The sequence below is a fragment of the Trichechus manatus genome, unplaced genomic scaffold, assembly GCF_000243295.1.
Source record: "Trichechus manatus latirostris isolate Lorelei unplaced genomic scaffold, TriManLat1.0 scaffold00188, whole genome shotgun sequence".
NCBI lineage: Eukaryota > Metazoa > Chordata > Mammalia > Sirenia > Trichechidae > Trichechus > Trichechus manatus.
Window position 1 is genome coordinate 365148 of NW_004444124.1, and position 24842 is coordinate 389989.

Sequence of the window (24842 nt, forward strand, 5' to 3'; positions counted from 1 at the left end):
AAAGGTTTAAACACAGAAGAAAACATTCTTCGATGGTTACAAGGGTGGGGAGGGAAGGTGAGGGTTATTAACTAACTAGATAATAGTGAAGAATTATCTTAGGTGAAGGGAAGGACAGCACACAGTACAGGGGAAGTCAGCACAACTGGACTAAACCAAAGCTAAGAAGTTTGCTGAATACAGTGAAATACTTCGAGGGACAGAGTAGTAGGGGTGGGGGTCTCACAACCATACTTTCAAGGGACATCTAGGTTAATTGGCATAACAAAGTTTATTAAGAAAATATTCTGCATCCTAGTTTGATGAGTGGCATCTGTAGTCTTAAAAGCTTGCAATCGGCCATCTAAGATGCATCAATTGTTCCCAACCACCTGGAGTAAAGGAGAATGAAGAACACCAAAGACACAAGGAAATCAGTAGCCCAAGAGACAAAAAGGGCCGCATAAACCAGAGACTTCATCAGCCTGAGACCAGAAGAACTAGATGGTGCCTGGCTATCACCAATGACTACCCTGACAGGGAACACAACAGAGAGTCCCTGATGGAGCAGGAGAAAGGTGGGGTGTAGAACTCAAATTCTAGTAAGAAGACCAGACTTAACGGTCTGACTGAGACTGGAGGAGCCCCGGAAAGCATGGCCCCTGGATTCTCTATCAGCCCAGAACTAAAACAATTTCCGAGGCCAACTCTTCAGACAAAGTTTAGACTGTACTCTGGGACATAAAACAATACTCGTGAAGAGTGTGCTTCTTAGGTGAAGTAGGTACATGAGACTAAACGGGCAGCTTCTGTCCAGAGGTGAGATGAGAAGGTAGAGAGGGTCAGGAGCTGGTAGAATGGACAGGGGAAATCAGGGATGGAAGGAGGAATGTGCTGTCACAGTACAGGGAGAGCAATTAGGGTAGCATAACAATGTATGTATAAATTTTTCTATAAGAGACTAACCTGAAATGTAAACTTTCACTTAAACTACAACAATAAAGAAAAGAAAAAAGAAAAACATTTATATGAAACATTGCCCAGTCCTGCACCATCCTCACAATTGTTATGCTTGAATCGATTCTTACAGATTAATTCTATTTTATATATATATAATAGAACTCCTACATGATAAAAATGATTGTTATCCATATAAAAATGAAAATAAATGCTGTAATATTAAAGTATGCATATATATAAAGAATTTAATAATATAGGAAATTATTTAAATCAATACTGTTTTGGGACTAGGTACTGAAAGAAATCATGCTAAGTTAGTCTCAGGTTGACCTAATTATCTTGATTTTGTTAATCTATGACATACACTTGGCTGTTAACTGAAAGGTTGGCAGTTTGAAGACTTCAGCTGCTCCATGGGAGAAAGATGTTGCAGTCTGCGTCCATAAATTTACAGCCTTGGGAACCCTAATGGGCCATTCTACTCTGTCGTATAGGGTTGCTATGAGTCCTAATCAACTCCACGGCAATGAGTAATAGCACTATCTCCCCATCAAGGGGTGATCTTGCTCAAGTTTCCAAGTTTATATGGCTGAAAGCAATGCAAGTGGGAGAGGAGAGGTTGGTGGAAGTGGTTAAGTGTATTGAGTGGTTTATTGGCTGTGTTGACATTTCCAAGCTCAGACTCTAAAAGACATTTCACAGTAATGGTGCCTCCCATAAATGTCATCTGAACAGGAGAGGAACAGTGGTGGTTAGCAAGATCTTCAGCATGAGTTCCTAGGCCTGGTGGTACAGGACATTCAGTGCCTGCCCTCTACTGTCTCTATGCTTAGAACAAGGTTTATTGGATAAACATAAAGGCCAGGGGATGAGCAGCCCAAAGAAAGTGTGGAAAGAGCAACCTTGTAAATTGAAACATAAATGGTTAGCTGAGTAATATTTTTTGGAGGAAATTGGGCACATGTTACTTAAATAGGGATTATTGTGTATGAATAGGAGTCCCTGGATGGTAGAAACAGCACACTTTGCTGCTAACCACAAGGTTGGAAGTTCAAGTACACCCAGACGACCTCAGAAGAAAGCTTGGCAATCTACTTCTGAAAAATCAGCCATTGAAAACCCCAGTTCTACTCTGACACACACAGGGGTTGCCATTGAGTCAGAGTTGACTCAATGGCAACTGATTTGGTTGGTGTATAAATAACTCATTTAGGCAGCATAAATCATTATTTACACTTGGAGTTGTGAATAGAGATAATTGCAGTTATTTGGTGCTCCCCTTATGTAGCCCTCAGCTTTAGGAACTCAAGTGTAAAGTGAGTGGCTGACTGTTTAAGGCAAGAGATGAAACAAAACTAGCACTCCATACATAATTCATTGAAAGCCTTTACCTCCTATTTTTGTCAGCCACCCTTATTGCTTTCAATAATTAGAGAGATTCCACTGACTGGAATTAATCAATTAATCAATAAATATTTTTTAAAACATTTGCCAGATTAGGTTTATACAAAAGATATTTGTCTTGGGGGCAAAACATGAAGCATTTTGAAGTCTATGAAATCATGGAAAGAAGCTTATAGACCGAATTCCAAAAGATTAAGGTTTTAATATCATTTCCCCTCTAGACTATATTCCTTAATGATAAGTATCTTTTCTTATTTATGCTGCCAAAGCAAGTGTCAGATAAATATTTGTTGGATTAATGTGCCTTAATTATCCATTGGTGTGTAACAAGCTATCCCAAAACTTAGTAGCTTAAAAATAACAGCCACTCTATTTAAACTCTTTCAAGACCAACCTAATTTTTATACATGACCCCTTCAGATGGAAGCACGTACTATAAACGAGACACTAGCATTCCAAGAGCCACAAGAGGCAAAGAATGTAAGTGGGCCTTGCCCTTCCCAGTCATCAGACAGCAGCACAAACTGTAAGTGTACATTAGCAGCCCAAGAAACCCGAGAAGTCAAAAATTTAAGTGGTCCTTATGTGTACCAGGAATAGGGGTTGCTTAATTGTTTCAATTCACATGGATGCTCTTTCCACACTTTCTTTGGGCTGCTCATCCCCTGGAATTTATCATTACAGTTTTATCATTTTGGCAGGGCTCAGCAGGGCAGTTTGTCTCTGCTCCCCATGGCATCAGCCAGAGCACCTTGAGCTAGAGGGTACACTTCCAAGCTGGCTCAATCACATCACAAGATGGGTGGCAAGTTGGCAGCGACAGATGAAGGCTGGGCTCCTCTTCCTCTCCATGTAGTCTCAGGGCCTCTACCTCTTCACGTGGCTTCTCCACATTGTCCCTCCACATGGTAGCTGAAATCCACGAGGGTAGACGGGACTTCTCCATGGTGGCTTAGGGTCCTAAAAGTAAAAAGTGGAAGCCTCCAGGACCTCTTAAGGCTTAGACTGAGAACTGGCACAGTATCACTTCCATTGCATTCTATTGGTTAAAGCCCAGATCCAAGGTGAGAGGAGACTAGACAAGAGTGTGAATACTGGGAGGCATGGTTAATTGAGGCCATCTTTGGAAATTAGACAGTGCAGAATGAATGAATGGACATGATTATTAAAGAACCCTTCAGGTTTGAGGGAGAACGTTTTAGGACAAATGGAAGAAAGTACAGAGTACAGCATAAAGATATATATGTATATATGAGTGGGATATAGATACCTGTTGTTGTTGGGCACTGTTGAGACGATTCCAACTCATGGCAACCCTGTGTGTGCAGAGTAGGACTGTGTTTCATAGGCATCCTGTCTTCCAAGATGCCTCTGGGAGTGTTCGAATCGCCACCCTTTTGGTTAGTAGTCTAGTGCTTAACCATTTGTGCCACCAGGGCTCCCATATTACCCTAAGAGTCTGTAAACAAGGTGAATATATAGTAAAGCAATGCATGAACACATCTTAAAAAATACCAAAACTGTTGCTGTCGAGACGACTCCAATTCATAGCAACCCTGTAGGATAGAGCAGAACTGCCTTATAAGGTTTCCAAGGAGCACCTGGTGGATTCGAACTGCTGACCTTTGGTTTAGCAGCCAAACACTTAACCACTGGGTCACCAAGTCAAATTCCGTAAAGCGCAGTGTTACGTAATATCACACAATTACTGTTCTGATCACAAAAACCTGAGTTTTAATGGGCCTTACGACAAAGAAGGAGCCCTGGTGGTGCAGTGGTTAAGCTCTCCGCTACTAACCAAAAAGTAGCAATTCGAACCCACCAGCTGCTCCTCTGTGGGAGGAAAGATCTTCCCAGTCTGTCTTAGCCTGGAAGCGCCGCTGAAACCTGTTCAGCATCATAGCAACATGCAAGCCACCACTGTGCATGAGGTGTGCTGGCCAGCGATCCAACCCAGGTCTCCCGCGTGGAAAGCAAGAATTCCACCACTGAACAACCAAAGACCTCTAGGCCACTGAGGACACAAAATACGAAATCCAAATGGTTCCTTTGTCCCCTTTGCAATGAGCTCGAAGAGGCCCACCAGGCCATGGGATATCAATTGTAATAGGTGAACACAGCCTTTATGTTTAAAACCAACTCCGTTTCACATAATAAAAGCCCATTTAGAAAACGCTGGGCTCTGGGCAGCAAGCAGGCCCCATAGGATGGACTGGTGTTGGCCTGTTAGTGAAAAAACAAAACACTTCCTCTCCCTCTCTTGCAACAGTAAGACACTCAGTTGGGCCGGGAGGTGAAGTTCTTGTTTATTGTTGTTGCAACTCTTACAGACATTAGTGTTCAGTTAAATAAAGAGATCTAGCACATTAAATACACCATAAACCCCAAACCAAAAGACTGCGGCCACGCGACAGAGACCGGGAGGAAGGGCCCGGCCCTGTGACCAGCCCACCCGAGGAGGTACATTCGCTGGGAGTGCTACGCGAACATTCCAGGCTCAGGGGGATATATATCTTATTTATATATATGTATAGAGAACTTTGAGTTTTGTGTATACAAAAAACAGTATGTTACAAATACACTACTATATATTTCTCCAAACCCTTTACGATAAACTCTATTCCACTGTCTTTATAGAACAGTAGTACGAGTACGTGCTATAGGTGCTATACTAAGTACGTACAAGGAGTTCCATTCCTCACACACTGCCTGGAGAGAGGAGGAAATAAAAATCAGAACTGTGTGATCCAGTCAACCGGAACCAGGGAAGGAGTAGACACACATGACACGCACACTGACAAGTGGCCTTGTGGATGAGGGAGGGGACAAATAACAACTTGGCGGCGGTTGTAATCCGTAGGGATTGCAGCCTTGGAAACCCTATGGAGCAGTTCTATTCTGTCCTATGGGGTTGCTATGAGTCGGAATCGACTCACCGGCAGCGGGTTTTGGTATGATCAAGAAGGAATTTGAATAATCAAGGACAATGAACTATAAGAAGTCATCGGAGGCAGAGGGCTTCTTTTTGGAGTTAATGCTAGATCATTATCAAGTATAGAATACAGGGCAGGATGAACCACTCAAGAGCCCTGATATAATTTCTTATATTCTTGGACGTTTGTTCCATCTTTCTCAGAACATAGGACCAAGAACCTCTTCTAGCTGTGTCACAATATCTAAATTTATTAAAAATGAATATATTTAAAATTATTGTTTTATTTAAATTAGAAAATGAGTTGAGGGAAATGCTTTCAGTGGCTCATAATATATGTCCATATTAAAAAAAAAAAAAAACTGTTGCTGTCCAGTCGATTCTGACTCATAGAGACCCTATCAGACAGAGTAGAACTGCCCCATAGAGTTTCCAAGGAGCACCTGGTGGATTTGAACTTGCAACCTTTTGGTTAGCAGCCGTAGCACTTAACCACTATGCCACCAGGTTTTCCATATGTCCATATGGTATAGCTAATATTTCAGATGCTATTTTAACAACTTGGAGTTACCAACATAATAGGAGAAATGCACTAATAAGAAACACATTCACAGGAAGGACTTTGGCACAGTTATCTGCAAACTTCACTGCAGAAATTGCTGAGAGAGCAACAAAGAAAAGAGAACTTGCCCCATTCTTTAGCTGTTTTCTTAGTGCCCACACACGTGATTGTGCAATTTCTTTGAATTGCTTTGTTAATTTATACATCATTATCCAGAAGTTCAGCTGTTGGGAAGATACTACAGAACATCACGTCCTTTCCATTTCCTGCCAGGCCTCACTAGAATCTCTTCTAGTTTCCAGGCTTCGGTGTTTATCTCTGCTCTTGCGTACCTCCAGGATATTCCTGCAGGCCTGAGTCTAGTGCTCCAACTTATCAGCAAGAGTGTGCATTGCGTGACTATTCCAGGGAGCAGCAGGGCCCTCTGGCAAGTGGCTGTAGTGAACCAGACTAACCCTCCTGCCCACATGAGTGGAGCCTCATTAAAAGGATTTGGTGAGATGCCCAGGCAGAACTGTTCTTCTGGGCTCCCAACAAGAACTGGAATCCACACAATAGCTGGTCCATTCACTTGGCATTGTTGTTAGTTGCTGTAGTGTTGGCCACAAATCATGAGTACCCCACGCACCAGAAAAAGAAATGCTGCTTGGTTCTGCACAATTCCTGTGATCAGCTGCAGATCAGACCATTGTGATCCATGGCGTTTTCATTGGCTGATTTTCAGAAGTAGAACTCCAGGCATTTCTTCCTAGTCCATCACGGTCAGGAAGCTCTTCTGAAACCTATTCAGCATCATAGCAACATGCAAACCTTCTCTGACAGACAGACGGTGGCCGCACATGAGGTGGATTGGCAGATAGTTGAACCTGGATCTCCTACATGGAAGGTGAGAATTTCACCCTTGAACCTCCACTGCCCCTTTATCTAAATTCCTTCTCTGACCCACTCCCTCTACAGCCCCCTTATTTAGCTTAAAAACAAAAGGGTTTTCATTTGCTTCCTTTAGAAATAGATCTGAATGTATCCTTGCACACACAACTACGACCAGCCCGTTATAAATCTACCCCCTCCATGAGAATCATGCATTCCTAAAACAGGACCCACAGCTCTGTGGACTCACTATCAGTGATCTCATCCCAGCAAATTAAGTGGCTCCTATTGACTTTCAGCTGTCATTCCACATATGTTTTTAAACGCCTACTATGTGCCAGGCATGGTTCTAGGCACTGTGGGACACAACAGTGAACAAAAAAGAAGAACATTCCCTGTCCACATGGAATTTACATGTTAGTGGGAGGTGATAAAAATTAAACAAAATAAGTAAAAAATTTAGAGTATGCTAGAAAGTGATACATACTGTGTACAAGAAAAGAGTAGAGAAAGTGGCTGAGAAGGAGGGAAGGGGCTGCAAGTTTAAATAGGACGGTCACAGAAAGCCTCACTGAGCAGGTGACATTGGATCGTAGACTTGATGGAGGTGAGGCCTGAGGGAGAGAACTTTCCGGGTGGAGGGAACAACAGATGCAAAGGTCCTGAAGCAGGAGTGTGCTTGAGGGTTAAAAGACCCTTGGTCAACGTAGCTGGAGAGGGGGAGTTAGCAGGGAAGGGCAGGAGATCAGGTTGGGAAGGAAAAAGGGAGGAAGCCAGGTAGGTAGGGCCACACTGGCCATCATAAGGACTTTGACCTTCACTCTAAGTGAAATGGAAGCCTTGTTGGAGGGGAGAGGTTTTGAGCAGAGGAGTGATGACATGCCGTGACTTCATTTTTATAAGATGACTGGCTGCTCTGTTGAAATAGACTGACGAGGACAAAGGCAGAAACAGAAGACCAGTTAGGAGGCTACTGCAGTAACCCAGTCAGGAGACGATAGTGTATGTAACACCTGCCGATACAACACCAGCTGGGTTGAGGGATTTCTCAATGGCTGCTCCAGATCCTAACCATACTCTCCTCCCAACAGCCTCGATGCTGACTGCCACCCTTATTTCCCAGCACGCAAAGCACTTCCATGCCCCAATGTACAACCTTCCTCCTAGGGCTCCTAAGCTTTCAGACAGACTCACCCCAAGCATATTAAATTTGTGTTGTCCTCAAGCCCTGGTGGACCAGTGGCGAAGAGCTTGGCTGTCAACCAAAAGCTCAGCAGTTCGAATCTACCAGCTGTTTCTTGGAAGTCCCCTGGGGGCAGTTCTATGCTGTCCTATAGGGTCACTATGAGTCAGAATCAACTCTATGGCAATGGGCTTGGGTTTTTTCTTTTTTTCTTCTTAGTCTTAGTCTGGAAGCTCCAAAAAGGGTGACCTTCTTGGTATTTGAAATCCCGGTGGCATAGTGTTGGCAAAGAATATTGAATATACCATGGACTGCCAGAAAAATGAACAAAACAGTCTTAGAAGAAACACAACCAGAATACTCCTTAGAAGTGAAGATGGTGAGACTTCATTTGCTTACTTTGGACATGTCATCAGGAAAGATCAATTGCTAGAAAAGGACATCATGTCCAGTAAAGTAGAGGGTCAGCAAAAACAAAGGAAATGCTCGATGAGATGGACTGACACAACAGCCACAACAATGGATTCAAACATACCAGCAATCATGAAGATGGCAAAGGACCAGGCAGTGTTTCGTGTGTTATACATAAGGTCATCATGAGTTGAAGCCAACTCGACACTAACTAACAACGACAACAAAATTCTTCACCTCTCTTCTAGCAGAAGTATGCAAGAAAAACCACTGCAGTCCAACATTTGCTGAGCACCTACTTTATGCCTAGCCCCAGGATAGGTGCTGCTGGATTATAGAGATGAGAGAGCCAAGATCCTCACCCCAGACTGGCAACCCTCCTCACCCCTGGTACCCACATTCATCCGTGTCTGGCACAGCTGGTCCAGGTGGTATTTTTAAAATTATCATCTGAATCTCTCCATTGGCCCAGGAAATCCCACCTGTTGGACTTTAAGTTGTTTCAAAAATGCAAGCATTTTCTTTGGTGCTCACCAACTTTTATTTGTATGTGCAACAAAAGCTATTCACTAGTATCTTACAAAATGCTTTATTAAGTGCTATTAAATTTTGTTATTTATATTTGGCAGGGTAGGCTAAGTTTTACAGCAAACAAACTCCATATCTCAGTGCCTTAACACAACAAAAATCTGTTTCTCCTACAGGTCATAGAGCAATATGGGCCAAGGGAGGGGAATCCAGGTCCAGGTTCCTTTCATCCTGAGAATCCAGCCTCCTCTATATCCTTACAAGGATTAAGCCTGGGAGAGCTTGTGTGGGCAGATGGAAGGTGCCCATATTACTATACTCACACCCCACTGGCCAAGACTTAGTCACTTGACCATACCCAACAGCAGGGACACTGGGAAATGTAGTCAAGCTATGTGTTCAGGAAAGGAGGCTGCCTTTGATGTTGATAAGCACCAGCAGTCTGCCACAGAGTTTGAAAACTAAAATTAGCACATTTCTAAAGTTTACTAGGAACTTCTATTTAATATTCTAATAATGGTGTAATATGAGGATGTTAAGTTTTGACTGAGACCCTTCTCTGCTCCCCTGGGTCCTGGCTGGTCTCTTCCTCCAATTCACAACTAAGAGGAAGATGCAGGCATTAATGTGGTAACAGTTTATAGTTGCCTCTCAGGGAGAGCACATTCTCTAGTCCCTAGAATATTCTGGTGTCAGACGCACACAGTCCTTAGGGAGGTGTCAAATGTGGCAAAGTGGGTTAATGGCTTTTGCCACCCTGAAGAAATAAAAGAGGGAGCAGAAAGGAAGCTTGATATTGTCTTCAGGAAGGGATATTTTTGGAGTGTTTTTGAGGAACTTCAAGATTCACTGCCCTGCTCCCTCCTTTGGTGGGGGTGTACCCAGAGAAGAAGGAGGGCAAGAACAGGAAGAGGAGGAGAAGAAACAGAAGAAGAAGAGGAAAGGAAGGGAAGGGGGGAGGGGAGGAGCAGGGAAAAGGAAGGAAGGAGAGAACGACAGCACGTAGACCCCACGCCTCTCCTCTCCAAACAGCCTCCAGCAGCCTCACTGGAGTGGGCTTGGGCTGAGGAGAGAGCAAAGGGCTCTGCTAATTACAGACCTCTCCCTTAGGTTGTCTGGAATCATTACCATTTGGCAAGTTTAAATCTACTTCCCTGATAACAAGAAAGTATAGATGATATCAATTATTAGACAAAGTTAAAATATTCATCAGGGATGAGTCACGGCTGCTCAATTCACATCTGCTGTTTTTGGTAATGTTTATTTAGTGCTAGCTTTGTGCCAGGGACTGCACAAAGTGTTCCATATACCTTCACAACCCTGTGAGGGAGACACTACTGATCACAGGTGAGGGAACTGAGGTATGGAGAGGGTAGGTAACGTGCTCAAGGTCACACAGGTGGTGAGTGAGGAAGCCTAGATTCCAACGCTGCATGCCTGTAACACTTGAGAACACTGCAAAGCTCCTACTGCACCTGTGCACACACACACCCATACATACGCGCGCACACACACACACACACACACACACTGAAGTAGTTGCCAATAAGATTACACATTCTGACAATTTTAATGAAGTAAGCATTGTTTTTAGTGCATTGCCATTTACCTGGTGTTGGCTGTGGTTTTAACTTTTAACTGACTACTATTTTAATTAGTACATTTATAATACTCTTAGATTTCACTGATGTTGATCAATTTGTTCATATGCCTTGATATATAACTATTTTAATAGCTTTTTTTTCCATAATGTTTTGTTATCTTTAAATGCCTTTTCTCCTTGGAAGTAGAGAACCTGAGATAGGTGGGTGTGGGGTCTCTGCTTCGCTGCAGTCTCTGAGGCCAACAGATGCTATGCACCACTAGTGGAAGGATGGGATCAGCAGAGCCCAGCAGCCTGAACCCTGCATCTGACTGGATGAGGGGAGCTGGCTGTGACTTTTTAAGGGCACCTCTCCCACTCATGATATCTCTGATTAATCAATATGTTACAAGACGAGCTCTTCCTTTCAAATTGGAAAAGTCTTTATCAGTAGGGCAGTCCAATCTAGTTGACCTTTGTCATGTTTGGTAAAGTCTTTTAAAGTTTAAAAAGGTCTCAGAAGCTCTTTAAACTTTAAAGTCCAACCAGGACCCTGGAGGAGTTAGGAAGTCAACGGAGAGAGTCCTCTGGAGCTGAACCCACCTCCCAGAGAGTCAGCATGACCAAAACACCCTCAGTACTTCCTCAGTGCTCCCCTGCCCTGCCCATACACTCTCACACATCATTCAGATGGATGTGCACACACACATACAGACACGCACTCACAAATACAGACACTAAGACACACACTTGCAAATACAGTCAGACACACTTACACATTGACCCACATACTCACAAATCACACACACATATACACACACACACACACAGCTACTCACACAGACACATACACACACATACACACTCTTAGCTGTAGTTATTAGTCATCTAGGATGGGTAAGTTGTTTATTTTAAGCCTGACATTACATATTCCTTAGTTGAAAAAGAATGTTCTATAAATACAACCATTTGACTACCAGTGATGAAAACTCCACATTAAAGACAGATACACATCGTAAGTGGGTGAGTGCATTAGTTACATCTTTAACTCCTAAGGAAAATAACAGCTTCCCTCTGTTTATCCTCGCAATTGCCCTGCCACGAGGAGATGCAGCCCAGTCAGGCCCTGACACTCCACGGACAGGTAAATTCAGGGTGAAGGCTGACTGAAGACAAGAGGCCATTCCTGGGGAAGCTGGAGCAATGAGACAACTTCTGCCAGCTGGAGCTGTCACAGGCCTGGATTTACATCTCCTAGCAAAGAAAGACGGAAAAGAAACTGTCTAAGAAACAGTCCTATTGTACACCCCAAACCCTGCTGCAGTGGCAGATGCTGTGGTGATTTAGTAAATTCCTTCTTGGGACTTTAAATGTCATTGTTAGACTTTGTGAAAACTCCCCTGAGGCCTCTTTAAGTTGTGGATGGATGTAGAAAGCCACTAGCCTTCACAAAATTCTCCCTACTGTGCCTGGAACATTCTTATAAACTTTCCACCCAGCTGCCCTCCCACCTCTTGCCCGTCCTACCTCCTTCTGGAGTGGAAAGTTTTCCCCCAACTCCTGTGGGATCAAGGGCACTTGAGGAGAAAGGTTCCCCAAGGAAAGGGCTTATCATTCATGTCAGAAGGTGTGGCATCTTTGTATGAGGCCAGTTGTTATTTATATCCACCCACTGCCCTCTGGAACTTCAGTTATAACCAACAAAATGGAGGCCCTGTTTGGCTGGAAAAGTCCAGTAGCATCCAGACATGACTAATTTTTTGTTTGTTAGTTTGTTTATTCCTTTGGGATGTGAAGTTTTGCCTGTAAGTCAAATAGAGTTTGCTGGAAAAGCATCCCCTGAGCAAATACAGTCTGCCTCCTGAGTATTGCCAAGAAGGAGGAAGATGGTGGTTTATCTGGAAAGAAGGGTGTTAATATCATAGAAATGACACCTCAAGTTGAAAGAATCAAGGTAAAGAAATTTGCAGTCCCTTCTCCCACCACTCGCAAAGATTGCTGCTTATTTCTGACAGGAGCCAGGATCCCTAAGTGATATTTTTAGGTATTCTTTCTTTGCCCTGTGGGTAAGCAGTGGCGTATAAATTGCAGATATCTACTAGTTTCAGTCAACAGGACATTAGGATCATGGTCTCCTGCAGAAAAATGAGAAGGCATGGCAGGGCTTAGGTACTCAGAGGAAATGCATGTCCCCTCAGAGTTGGCATCCTGAGCTGGTAAGGCCAGGGAACATGGGGGGCTGAACTGAATTGCCCTAGTGACCTTCCCACTGGGTTTGTCTTTTGCTCCAGGCCATTGCTGAGGTCTCAATAGCAATGTCTGGGAGGGGGGAAGGGAGGGACTGGCCATAACTGCAACGAAAAGTTCACTGTTCCTTGTGCCACTCCTGGAACTGTTTGCCCTGCGATCCACTCCACACTGTATTGGGGGACTGGGTGTGGGAAAGAGTTCACATAGCAGGCCTGTGACTGATCTCCTCAGACATGCCTGCTTGCAAGGCTGGCTCTTGACTGGCATCTGGGAACTTGGATTTGGGAAGGGTTCCCACCATTCCCAGAACTGATAAGGGTGGCTCACTATGCCCAAGGAGCCCTGGTGGCACAGTGGTTAAGAACTACAGCTGCTAACCAAATGTCAGTAGTTCAAATCCACCAGCCAGTATCTGGAAACTCTATGGGGCAGTTCTACTCTGTCCTATAGGGTTACTATGAGTCAGAAACAACTCAACAGCAGCGGGGTTTTTACTATGCCCACACTGTTTGTGCAAGCAATGTGGTTTATGTTGACACATGCATAGAATTTTGGTAAGTGCTAGGCAGAGGGTACCTATGTGACCAGCCCCCAATAAAAACCCTGAGCACTAAGTCTCTAATGAGCTTCCTTGATAGATAACATTTTACCTGTGTTGTCACAACTCATTGCTGGAGGAATTTAGCACATCCTGTGTGACTCTGGAGCCCTGGTGGCACAGTGATTAAGAACCCAGCTGCTAACCAAAAGGTCAGCAGTTCGAATCCACCAACCACTCCTTGGAAACCCTATGGGGCAGTTCTACTCTGTCCTATAGGGTTGCTATGAGTCAGAATCGACTCAATAGCAATGAATTTGGTTTTTTGGAGGTTTTGTGTGACTCCACTAGGAGAGGACTCTTGGAAGCTCACACCTGGTTTCCCCATCCTCACCACATGTGCCTTTTCCCTCTTCTGATTTTGCTTTGTATCCTTTCCCCATAATATACCATGAGTATGCCTATGTGCTGGGTCCAGTGAGTCCTCCTAGGAAATTGTCGAATTTTGGGCTGGTCTTGGGGACCCCTGACATTGGGGTGGTGGTGTTAACTTTCAGGCTGTGTCTCCCAGGTTCCTTTGTCAACTACTTTTACCCCCTGTTTAGTAAAAGAGAGTCATGGAGAGAAAGTGGAAGAGGAGGAAAGGACAAGCTAAAATATTTCTTCCTCTTTCTCTGGACCTCAGCCAGTGTTTCTGGCAATAACTGAGTCTTGAGTTCCCCAGACAGGCCCACATGGCTCTAGCTCTGCTATGTAACCCCAGCCCTTGCGCAGTGATGACACCAACCCCTCCCCCGCTGTTGCTAATTGGCGAGTTGACTTGCCTTTCCCTGTTTTGCTTCTTGTTTTTTCCACCACCTGTGTAAACCATCCCCTGGTTAAATTCCCTCTTTTAAAAATACCTAATGTGGATTTTATTATCCCAGCTGGACTCCACCTAATACATTTCTTAAATACTTACACTGTGCCAGCTCTCTGCCAGGTAAGGGAAGCTCAGCAGTGAAAGACACCTCCTGTCCTGAAGGGCCTCAGAGTCCATGCACCCAGGCTGCTTCTGCAGAGGTCACATTTTCTGGCACGGCTCAAACTTCATCATATGGACAGAAACCTCTGATCTGACTTCTAAGGCATAGGACTGTGAAGAACTGCTCTGTAATGTGAATGGGTTTCAAACCACATGGCTGGTGCTTGGGGTCTTCAGGTGCTCTTATTGACCCTGGTTGTTAAGCACAAGGAAAGCCATTGCAGTTTTAATGTTATTGGATTGGTGGTTGTATTAGTTTCCTAGGGTTGCTGTAACAAAGTACTACAAAGTAGGTGGCTTATAAGAACAGAAATTTATTGTCTCACAGTTCTGGAGACTAGAAGTCTGAATTCAGGGTGTCAGTAAGGCCGTGTTCTCTCTGAAGTCTTTAGGGGTGGCTCCTTTCTTGTGTCTCCCAGCTTCAGGTATCCCCAGGCATTCCTGGGCTTGCAGCTGCAGCATAAATTTGTTGTTACATGACCATCTTCCCTCTCTGTCTCTGTGTCTCTTCTCCTCTTTTATAGGACACGACTCAGAGTGGATTAGAACACACCCTACTCCAAAAGGCCCTGATGTTAACTGATAACTTCTTCAAAGACCCTCTTTCCAAATAAGGTAACATTCACAGGTACCAGGGGCCAGGACTTCAACATGAATGTTTGCAGGATACAATTCAATCCATAATAGTGGTTTGGGAGAATTAGAAAGCTAATGTAACATGTGAGTGTTCACCAAACAATCCATGAGCCTCAGGGTAAAAGTGACACTGGTGTGATAGTGGTGGGTTGCTAGGGTGGCAGGTCTGCCCTGAAGGCAGCAACCCAGCCAGGAAGCCCAGGGGAACCTGGCAGCTGTGTCCCCTAAGCTATCTAATCTGGAAGGTCCAAGGGTGATCTATCTCCCCTAAACTCCACATGGGAGAGGGCTTCTAGGAATCCTGGACACTTTGGTTAGATGTTTGCCAGGAGAACTACAACAGTATAATGACACCTTCTCTAGGGTCTTTCTCTAGCAGCCAGCCAAAGATATGAAAAGAATGGACTGTGGTTAATTGAAGGATCAGCAGTCTCTGTAGCCCGAGGAACTCTAGATGGAGTCTCTACTCTTATATAGTCTAGTGTGGGTAAGCCAAGGAAACAGAAAATACCAAACAGAGTGAGGAGCCAGATGACAAGTCATGCTCCTTGGAGGGCATCTCAGCAACTCAGGCTGAGATCTGGAGGGTAAGTAAGGAATAGCCTGTGGAGAAAAGAGGAGGAGGGAGGAGAGGAGCATGCTCCTGGCTGAGGTCACAGGAGAAGGAATTCGTTGAGGCTGGGGCAGAGTGAAGGCGGTCAGCAGAGTAGGGCTGAGGGAGTGGGGAGGCATATTAGAGGGAGTGAAAAGAGATGAGCTGGAGAGTTAAGTAGGGTGTGGATTGTATATGACCTTGACAGTTTGAGTTTGTAATTTATTCGACAAGCAAAGGTGGGTAGTCATAGAAGAGCTCTGTGCAAAGAATAATCTGATTTGAGTGCCACAAAACTCACTCTGACTGCAGTGTAGAGAGTGGATGGAAAGGGTCAAGAGTGGAAGTGGTAGGAGGTGGTTCTGGCGATTGACAAGAGATGATGCTGTGGTGGTCTGAGCCTACACTTTTGGATAGGAAAGGTAAAAGGGGGATTTAAGAGATGTTTAAGAGATTTAACAGGAAATATTTATTGAAAGATTAGATTTGGAGGTTGAAGGAGAGAAAGAAGGACGTGCCAAGAATGATGCCTACATGTCTGGCTTGGCAAACAGATGCAGGTTGATGGCATTCATTGCCATAGGGAACTCCTAAGATGGAATGGGTTTTTGAGGGGGAATTATATATTTAATTGTAGAATGATGAGTTTGAATTATCACTGGGACATGTCAAATGAAGCTGGCTGATAGTTAGACAAGTGAATCTGAAGTTCTGGAAAAGATCATGGCTAGAGATCTCAATTTGGATATAGATGGAAATTGAAAACTGTAGGAGTTTCTGAGATTATCAAGGGAGCTAGTACAGTACTGAAGAAAAACACTGAGAGTGAAATGCCAGAGAGGCCAAGGTAAAGACCTTTAAGGAGAGAGTGGCCAGCAGAGCTAAACGCTTCCAAAAGGTTCAGTGAATAAGTCCTGCATCCTGTCCTTTGGCACAGTCCATTGGTGACCTTAACCTGCAGTTTAAGTAGAAAGATGGGGGCAGAAGTCAGATGGCAGAAGTTTAGCGATGAAGGGGAGGGGAGAGAAGGAACAATAGCTGGGAGGGAGGGTTTTAAAAAAGAATGAAGAGACTTGACTTGAAATCGTGTAAGTGCTGATGGAATTAGCTTCCAGAAAAAGGGAGCTTGAAGATACGGGAGAAAGAGTGGATAAGCAATACAGTAAAGTCCTAGATGAGAAGGTGACATGGTACACAGGCAGAAGGGAACTCAGAGCACTTGTTCTTGGACCAGGAGTTGTTGTTAGCTGCTGTCCAGTCAGTCCTCAACTTGTGGCAACCTCACGCACAATGCTGCGTCATCCTGACCATTTGATCCATTAAGTTTTCATTGGCTGATTTTTGAAAGTAGATCTCCAAGCCTTTCTTGCCAGTCTGTCTTGGTGTGAAAACTCTGCTGAAACCTGTTCAGCATCATAACTACATGTGCGCCTCCACTGACGGATGGTAGCTGCACATGAAGTGCACTAGCCAAGAATTGAACCTTGGTCTTCACAAGGGAAAGCGAGAATTCTACCACAGAACTACCACTGCCCTTGGACCAGGACAGGGACACATTTCTGCTTTAGTTATAGGAGGAAAGAAGGAAAAATGGGTGACGGTACAGGCAAGTTAATAGGTTCAGTAGCAGAAAACTGAGGGAAAGTCTAACCAATGGCATCTTTTTTTCTCTATGAAATTAGAAGATCAAGATGCAGTATCACACGTTTGAAGATAATGAAGAAGGTAAGGAAGAACCATGATGGAAAATAAGTATCTTTAGAGACACAAAGACTCAAAAAAATATGGAAGATTTCAGGAGGAAAATTCTTTTTTCTTTTCTCCAATTATTTTGGGATAGACCAACATAGTTTTGTGGTATTCTCACAGGCAGGTCTTCATCTTCCCTCTGGCCAAGCATCACCTTCTGCAGGAAGTCTTGTGGTTCCGTTGGTGGTGGCTGTGGCTGCCTAGATGATTCAAGAATACAGCACATGCCCACAGCCTTATTTCCACAAGAGGAACACGTTACACTTACTTTATGCATGGTCACTACTGTCTGTGTGACCTGTCTGCAGGGGACAGACTTCCCTTCTGTCAAGTCACCCAGCCAGCCTCTCAACCCTGTATGGCAAAGAGGTTCCTTTGTTAAGGGAGACCCCTTCCTGCCCTTCTGACCAAAAGGAAGGTGCAGTGACCTGTGTGGTGCTTGGCACTCCCAGAACCAAGTGAGGGGGGCGGGGGGCAGAACTGGGGGTGGGGATGGCGAAGACTCGACTCGATCGATGGGCTGGGAGACTTCGAGTCAGGGGGCGGGGGAGGCTGCCCGCTGGGCGGGGGAGGGAGAGCAGGCTGGAATAATAGAGCTGGAAGGCAGAAGTAACTGGAAAGTCCTTGAAGCTCCTTGCTAGCTCTAGCTGTCAAGAAGGGGGAGGAGAAACCCTGTGGGACTGGGGAGGAGGGAGAGGGCTGTTAGGAAGTTATTTAAGAGCCAACTTTCTTGTCATTTTTTTCCTGCGTCCATTTGAGGAAGTGCCCAGAGACACACACCGGCCGAGTCTGCCGCAGGGCCCCCCCGGAAGGATCCGCAGGTAAGCCCCTGCCCTTCCATCTGAGCATTCCCGCAACCAGTGCCCTGCGCTCCGTGCACCTCCGTGTCCCTGGTGATCCCTCCCTTGGGTGCCGGGGGCGGGGGTAGAGGCACCCCACTGTCCCCTATTAGTCTTTCACCCTCAACTCCGCACCTCCTCAGCCCCACTTCCCAGCAGGGAGTTCTCTCAGGTCCTCCAGGAAGCTTTTCTGTAGGCCCTGCTTGCAAGGAAGAAAATGGGAATCTGGTGAATTAGGGGTGATCCCCAAAAGGACAGTTCCCTTTCCTCAGGGAGGGGACTCTTGAACAGGGAATGCAGAGGTTGCAGGGAGAAGCCAGGTAGGGATGCCTCCTTAGCTGGGAACCTGCCCAGGTTGGCTCCCCACTCCTGTTTTTCCCCGTCCCCACCCAGGAGGAACTTCAGCTCCTTCCCTTCCTCAGACCTGCTGAGAGGGGCACCCTGCCCACCTGCCCTCATCAGCCAGGCCTATGCCAGCTCCTCTTGACCTGGCAACGCTTAGAGCTCCCTAGCTGTCCAATTCACAAGCTCATGCTCCCCAACAGGCTGCTGCAATGCTCCATGCTAACCTCCCCAACCCTACCCACCCCCAGTGTGTCTTGCACCCCACTCTTGCTATTTCCCACCAGAGGACGGCTTTTTCCTGCTCTGTCCTTCATGAACTCTTTTTCTCTCCCCTCCCTCCTCTCCTGCTTTGCACGAAGACGGTCTATAAATATGCATATAGATATTTATGGATACCTATCAACCTGATGGCGAAGGGTTTGGTTTTGGTTTTATCCAGAACTTGGAGCACAGCTGGTGCAGTGGTTAAAGCGCTGGGCTGCTAACAGAAAGATTAGTGCTTCCAACCCACCAGCAGGCTCTGCAAGAGAAAGACGTGGCAGTCTGCTCCTGTGGGTTCCAACCACCTGCCTTTTGGTTAACAGACAAGTGCTTAACCACTGCACCACCAGGCCTCCTTCAAAGATTTACAGCTTTGGAAACCCTGTGGGGCAGATCTACCCTGTCCTATAGGATCGCTGTGAGTTGGAATTGACTCGACAGCAATGGATTTGGGTTTTATTCAGTCCTTACATTTCCAAAAGAATCCTGTCTCCTTACAAGACCAAATAACTTAGGAAGTGGTTTTCTGGTCCAGCCAGGCTCCCGTCACTCAACCTGTTTCTTGAACAGTCTACTCTAGATGCCTCTACAATGGCAACTCTTCATCTGTTAAGGGTGTGCCTGGTTTTTTAAAACAGCCGAGTTGCCAGGAGTCATGACTGGGTAATCAAGGTGATCAAGGGGGAAACTTCAGTTGGGACCAGAGACAAGGTCTCCATTCATTGGGTCAGCTGGTCAACAAATACTTGTTGGGCAGGGACAGTGAGGTGTGTAGTATTTAAACTGGCCCTGTGCCTGCACAAACCTCAAAGGAAGGGGAAGCATGTCTTGAGTGACATCAATGTTAGCACCACTGACCAGGTCAGTCTAGAGAACAGTCTATGCATAGCTTGCCCTGTCCACCCCATTTAACATTGCCTCCCTCTCCCAGACTCTGCATCTCCCTTGCCCTGTTCCGCTTCTTCCTTCTTCCCCAGAAGATATCACTGTCTAACACACTACCTGGTTTACTTATGAATTATTACCAGGCTCACCCTTAGCTCCCACTAGACTATATGCCCCACGAGGACAGGAATCCTTGGTGTTTTGTTCTCTGATGTTGCCTGAGTGCCTTGGGCACAGCCAGGGGTGGATTATCCAATAGGCAAGCTAAGCACCCTGCTTACCTTGCTTGCAAGATCATCTGTAGGAAACAATTTCGCATTGTTTCAACACATCAAAGATTCTACTTCCAGGTATGGCTGGTATTTGTCTCTCTCCCAACCCCACAGCACCTTCCTGCAGAATCAAAGCCTCTTTTCAAATTTACAATCCCTGACAGGGACAGATTACCCAGTCAGCAAGATAAGCACATCAAAGATGTGGTGAAACCCATGTGAAATTATTCACTACAGATTAGTTTGTAAACTCAAGTAAGCCCATGCTTACCTTGCTTGCTGGGTAATCTGCCCCTGGTCACAGCCTCATGGCGACCCCATGTGTGTCAGAGTAGAATTGTGCTCCACAGGATTTTCAATGGCTGATTTTTCAGAAATAGATAGCCTTTCTTCTGAGGAGTTTCTGGGTGGACTCAAACCTCCAACCTTTTGATTAGCAGCCCAGCATTAACTGATTACACCATCCAGGGCGCTCAATAACATTGGCTGAATTGAATTGCAGACGTGAACGTTTTGGAGAACAGCACTTATTTGGATACAGTTGTAGGAATTTATTCTTAAAAGTCGCTTAAAACCAAAAAACCAAACCCATTGCCCTTGAGTCGATTCCAACTCATAGAGACCCTATAGGACAGAGTAGAACTGCCCCATAGAGTTTCCAAAGGGTGCCTGATGGATTCGAACTGCTGACCTTTTGGTTACCAGCTGTAGTACTTAACCACTACACCATCAGGATTTCCAAAAGTTGCTTAGGTCTCATAATCTATATGATATGGGCACATGTACATACATACCGCAGTAAATGTTTTGTAAAAGATGTTGCCTTTAGGGGGATTTAGAACAACAACAACAAAAAAAAAAAAAAAACCTGCCCTCCAAAATTGTTTACATTTTTTATTTCTTCAAATTAGCCCCCTTTCTTCTGTTTTATATATGTTTGGACAAACACCAAATTTCTCTGAGCTCCTTGGGGAACTATATCCATCATTAGACTAATTCTCATTGCACGTCTCAGTTTTTAGTTATGTGAAACTCGAAATGTGTTGCACAAGTTCTATTACAAACAGATATGTCTTTTTCTCTATTTTTGAATCTTTGTCACAAATGTAACTCCTATTTCACATGTCCTTTTTCTTGTTTCCTTTTTCTCCCCCCAAGTTGCTTGTGAAGCTGAGAATGTCGTCAGAAACATCTGCCACCACCTTTGGAGGCAGGAGATCGGTCCCACCCAACAACTCCAATGCTGCAGAAGATGACCTCCCCACTGTGGAACTACAGGGCCTGGTGCCCCGAGGCATCAGCCTGCAAGGTATGTGGTCCTGTCTGGTCCAGGCACATCCCTGGCCCAAGACACTGGGTGGCCATCCTTCGCCTCCATTGACCTCCCGCAAATGGATGCTCCTTCCATCTCTGGTTTTAAAGAAGACCAAGCCATCAAGTTGACTCTGACTCATGGAGACTCCAAGTGTGTCAGAGTAGCTCCTTAGGGTTTTCAGTGGCTGATTTTTTGGAAGTAGATTACTAGGCTTCTCTTTCAACGTGCCTCTGGGTGAACAAGAACTTCCAGCTTTTTGGTTAGCAGCTGAGCGTTCTACTGTTTTAAAGAAAGGACTCCAAAAACTTCTTTTGAGTGATGAAGGTACCAGAGGCCTGGATTCTTATCTGAATTCTACCATTTAGTAACCTTGTCACCTTAGCAAATTACTTTGTCTTTTTCCCTCTCCATTATTTCCTCTACAAGACAGGTGCATTGCATGAGTTGAGGCCCCTTCCAGCCATCCTGTTCTATGCTTTGAAGATCTTTCCCTAGCTGGAGGATTCCACTTTCAAAATATTGTGGCTGTTTGGGTTGTCTGGCTTCCTCCTCATTCTTTCTCCCTCCCTCCTCCATCCATTGCTGTGAATTTCAGAGCTGGCGAGAGGTGCCAGACTCTAACAGTAATGGAGATGGAAGCCTCTGTTTCTCTCCAAGCTGCCTGGTGAGCAAGTGAGGTAAGGTGCTTCCCCTGCCCTGGCCTCTGCCTGATCCTGCAGGACCTGACCTCCATTCACCGTGTCAGCTGTGACTGGGCACAGGTGCCAGGGGTGATTTGGTGACATAGATGCTGGTCCCTTGGGCCCTGGCAGGGACATAATTGCCTCCCTGAGTGGCATCTGTCTAGCAGGGAGCACATTTTGTCACTAGCACATATGCACCTGGGTAGGACTCAGTTTTGATCTGAGGGTGCTCTGTACTGGGTCTAGCAGGAGGAAAACATCCATTGCTAGGGTTGTTCAGTGTGGTCATGATCACCCTGTGACTCTGTGGGCAATTCTTCTCATCAGAAAGAGCTCATAGCGGAGAGCGCCAGGTTGATGCAGCCCTGTTGGCAGCAAGGGTCAAATCAGGAGCAAAGAGAAAGGACACTGTGGACTGCTAGCAGATCCAGCAAGTCAAAGGCTCCCAGACATTGCACAGTTTAATCATGACAGTGTCATCTCTAGACAATTTGATATCAAGTTGTGAAAAGAGAGAGACATCCAGTCCATTGCATCAGGTGCCATCCCAATTGTGTGTGTGTGGTGGAGGCAGGGGTCACAGATCAGAAGGGCATCCTCAGTGAGTAGTACAATTTGAGGGGCCAAGAAGAACTTGTAGTTGTGTACACTCTCTCCCAGCTAAGTGCTTCATTCTCTAAAACTGAGTTAGAAAGGACTTGAAACTGAGGCCCAAACCAAGGAGTTGATACCATTTCTTCATTTCTTGGAATCTTTGTTTTTTGTTTTTTAAAGAATGCAAGTATAGTTGGAAAGCATGCAGACAACAAATTACCAAGCAGATCACCTTAGTGTATTCCGTTTACTAACAAAATCCCTTCTGGCACAGAAGACCCTGGGCCTGGCAATGGCGGGCCAAGGTGCTAGAAGAATTGGGAAGGAAGAACAGATAAGGGAAGGGAACATAGCCACCCTGGCCAGGGTCAGTGAGGGCAGACGTGAACCTCCACAAAAGGGCATGCAGTGTGGCAGAGAGCCCCCTGGTCCTGGAGTCAGAAGACCGGGTTCCTATCCCACATTTGCCACCTGCTCCGGGAACCCAGAGCAAGCTGTGTAAGGACCCTAAGCCTCAGTCTCTCCAGCAGCAAAATAGAAGCAACACCTACTTCCTAGGTTGTCATAAGGATCACATGCATAGTGCCTGTATCTGACACATAGTACATGACCAAAAAATGTTCGTTGATTCAGAATGTACAAATTATCATAATCTATCAAGATCCGGAAACCACTCAAGTGAAGACTTGTTTCAAAGTGAAGTATGTACAGCCCATAGCCCTGTACATCTGAAATCTGAACAAAATGTTGCCAGTAAGACCTCACAGCTGCCACAGAACCTAAGCAGGGAAGTCAATTTAAAAAACATATATAAGATTGTTGTTTTTTGTTTATTTATTTTTGGAGGCAGGGGGTAGCTTAACTGAATTACTTTGAAAAAAATAAGTCGTTATTAATTTATCAGTCATAGGTGACATTCTGGGATACTCCTTAGAGGCCCTGGCACAGGCAGTGTGAGTGTGCAGCGGCTATTTGTAGAATGAATGAGCACAATTACTGGAGAATTGAATGATTGATCAGCCCTAGAGTCATTATCAGTTAATTATTAATAACAGAGTCCAGATTTTGTAAACATGCATTCATTTAATATTTCTCACACAGATGAGCTAAGTGCTACATGCTGTGAGGATTGGGTCTCTATCCCCAGAAGGTATAGCGTTAAGTCGCACATACTATGATGGAAAAAAATAAAAGCCAACGTATGAACCACCTGAACAAGGAGATTCCTCTCCTGGTTTCTTTACATTTCAGATTTCTGTTTAATGATTCTAAAAGCATTTAGATATGCAGGTGTTCTGGCACTAAATTGATCAGATTTTCCCCAAGTCACCCCTACTAGTAGAAGGCACGTTGTTGTTGTTAGCTGCCGTCCCCGACTCATGGTAACCCCATGCACAACGGAACAAAAAACTGCCTGGTCCTGTGCTATTCCCATGATTTTTTGTGGACCAGACTCTTGTGAGCCATAGTTTTCATAAGCTGATTTTCAGAAGTAGATCACCAGGACTTTCTTCTCAGTTCATCTTAGTCTGGAAGCTGTGGTGAAACCTGTTCAGCATCATAGCAGCATGCAAGCCTCCACTGACAGATAGGTGGTGGCTGAGCCTGAGGTGCACTGCTGGGAAATGAACCTGGGTCTCCACAATGGAAGGTGAGAATTCTACCACTGAACAGCCACTGCCCACAGGAAGGCATAGGCTCTCATTTTAAGTGATATCTTCTTGCAATTCACTCAACAGCCACTAGTGGCCTCCAAGAGGACCTGTCTCCTGATCAGCAACTTGAGGATGACTTGGCCTCTGAGAACACCGAGCCCTAAGTCAAACTTTGTTTCTTCATTTTTTTTTTTTTCATTGACAGCTCTTCCCTTTACCAACCTCCTCTTGTGAAACTGACTGAGAAGGGAAGAGAGGCAAGAACAGGAAAAGACGAAGGATCTTTTTTCATTTTTAATAGTCTCTGTCAGTAACCCCTATCACTCTATATACAGGAGCTCTGGTGGCGCAGTGGCTAAAGCACTCAGCCACTAAACAAAAGGTCAGTGTTTCGAACCCACCAACTACTCTGTGGGAGAAAGACCTGTCAGTCTGCTTCAGTAAAAATTTACAGCCTTAGAAATCCTATGGGGCAGTTCTACTCTGTCCTATAAGGTCAGTATCAGTCGGAATTGACTCAACAGCTGTGGGTTTCATTTTGAGTTTTTTATCACTGTATGTTGTTTTAAACTGAGTATGTATAACACCCTTAATTGGCTTTGGTGAATATTTGGTCAAAATTGTTTTAGTAAAATCCATATTTCAAAATGTACAAACTCAAGTAAGGCTCTTCCCATACAGCACCACAATCTTTAAGAAAAATTGAAGTTTTTGAGGTTACACTAAAACCCCAGAGTTGGAACTGGTCAGTCATGGTGGTGTTTGACATCCTGCATGGTTTTAGGGACCCTTC

At 45.0% G+C, this 24842-nt stretch overlaps 1 protein-coding gene across 1 annotated transcript in view; it reads left to right on the forward strand.

The window, feature by feature from the left end:
- Positions 1–17533: 17533 nt before the first annotated feature.
- Positions 17534–24842, forward strand: part of F13A1 (coagulation factor XIII A chain) — a 235169-nt gene continuing 227860 nt past the window's right edge. The window contains exons 1-3 of the mRNA XM_023741733.1: positions 17534–17658; positions 17960–18021; positions 20961–21111. Coding sequence (XP_023597501.1) covers positions 20979–21111 — 133 coding nt within the window. The 5' untranslated portion in view covers positions 17534–17658; positions 17960–18021; positions 20961–20978. The remainder of the gene's footprint in view (positions 17659–17959; positions 18022–20960; positions 21112–24842) is intronic.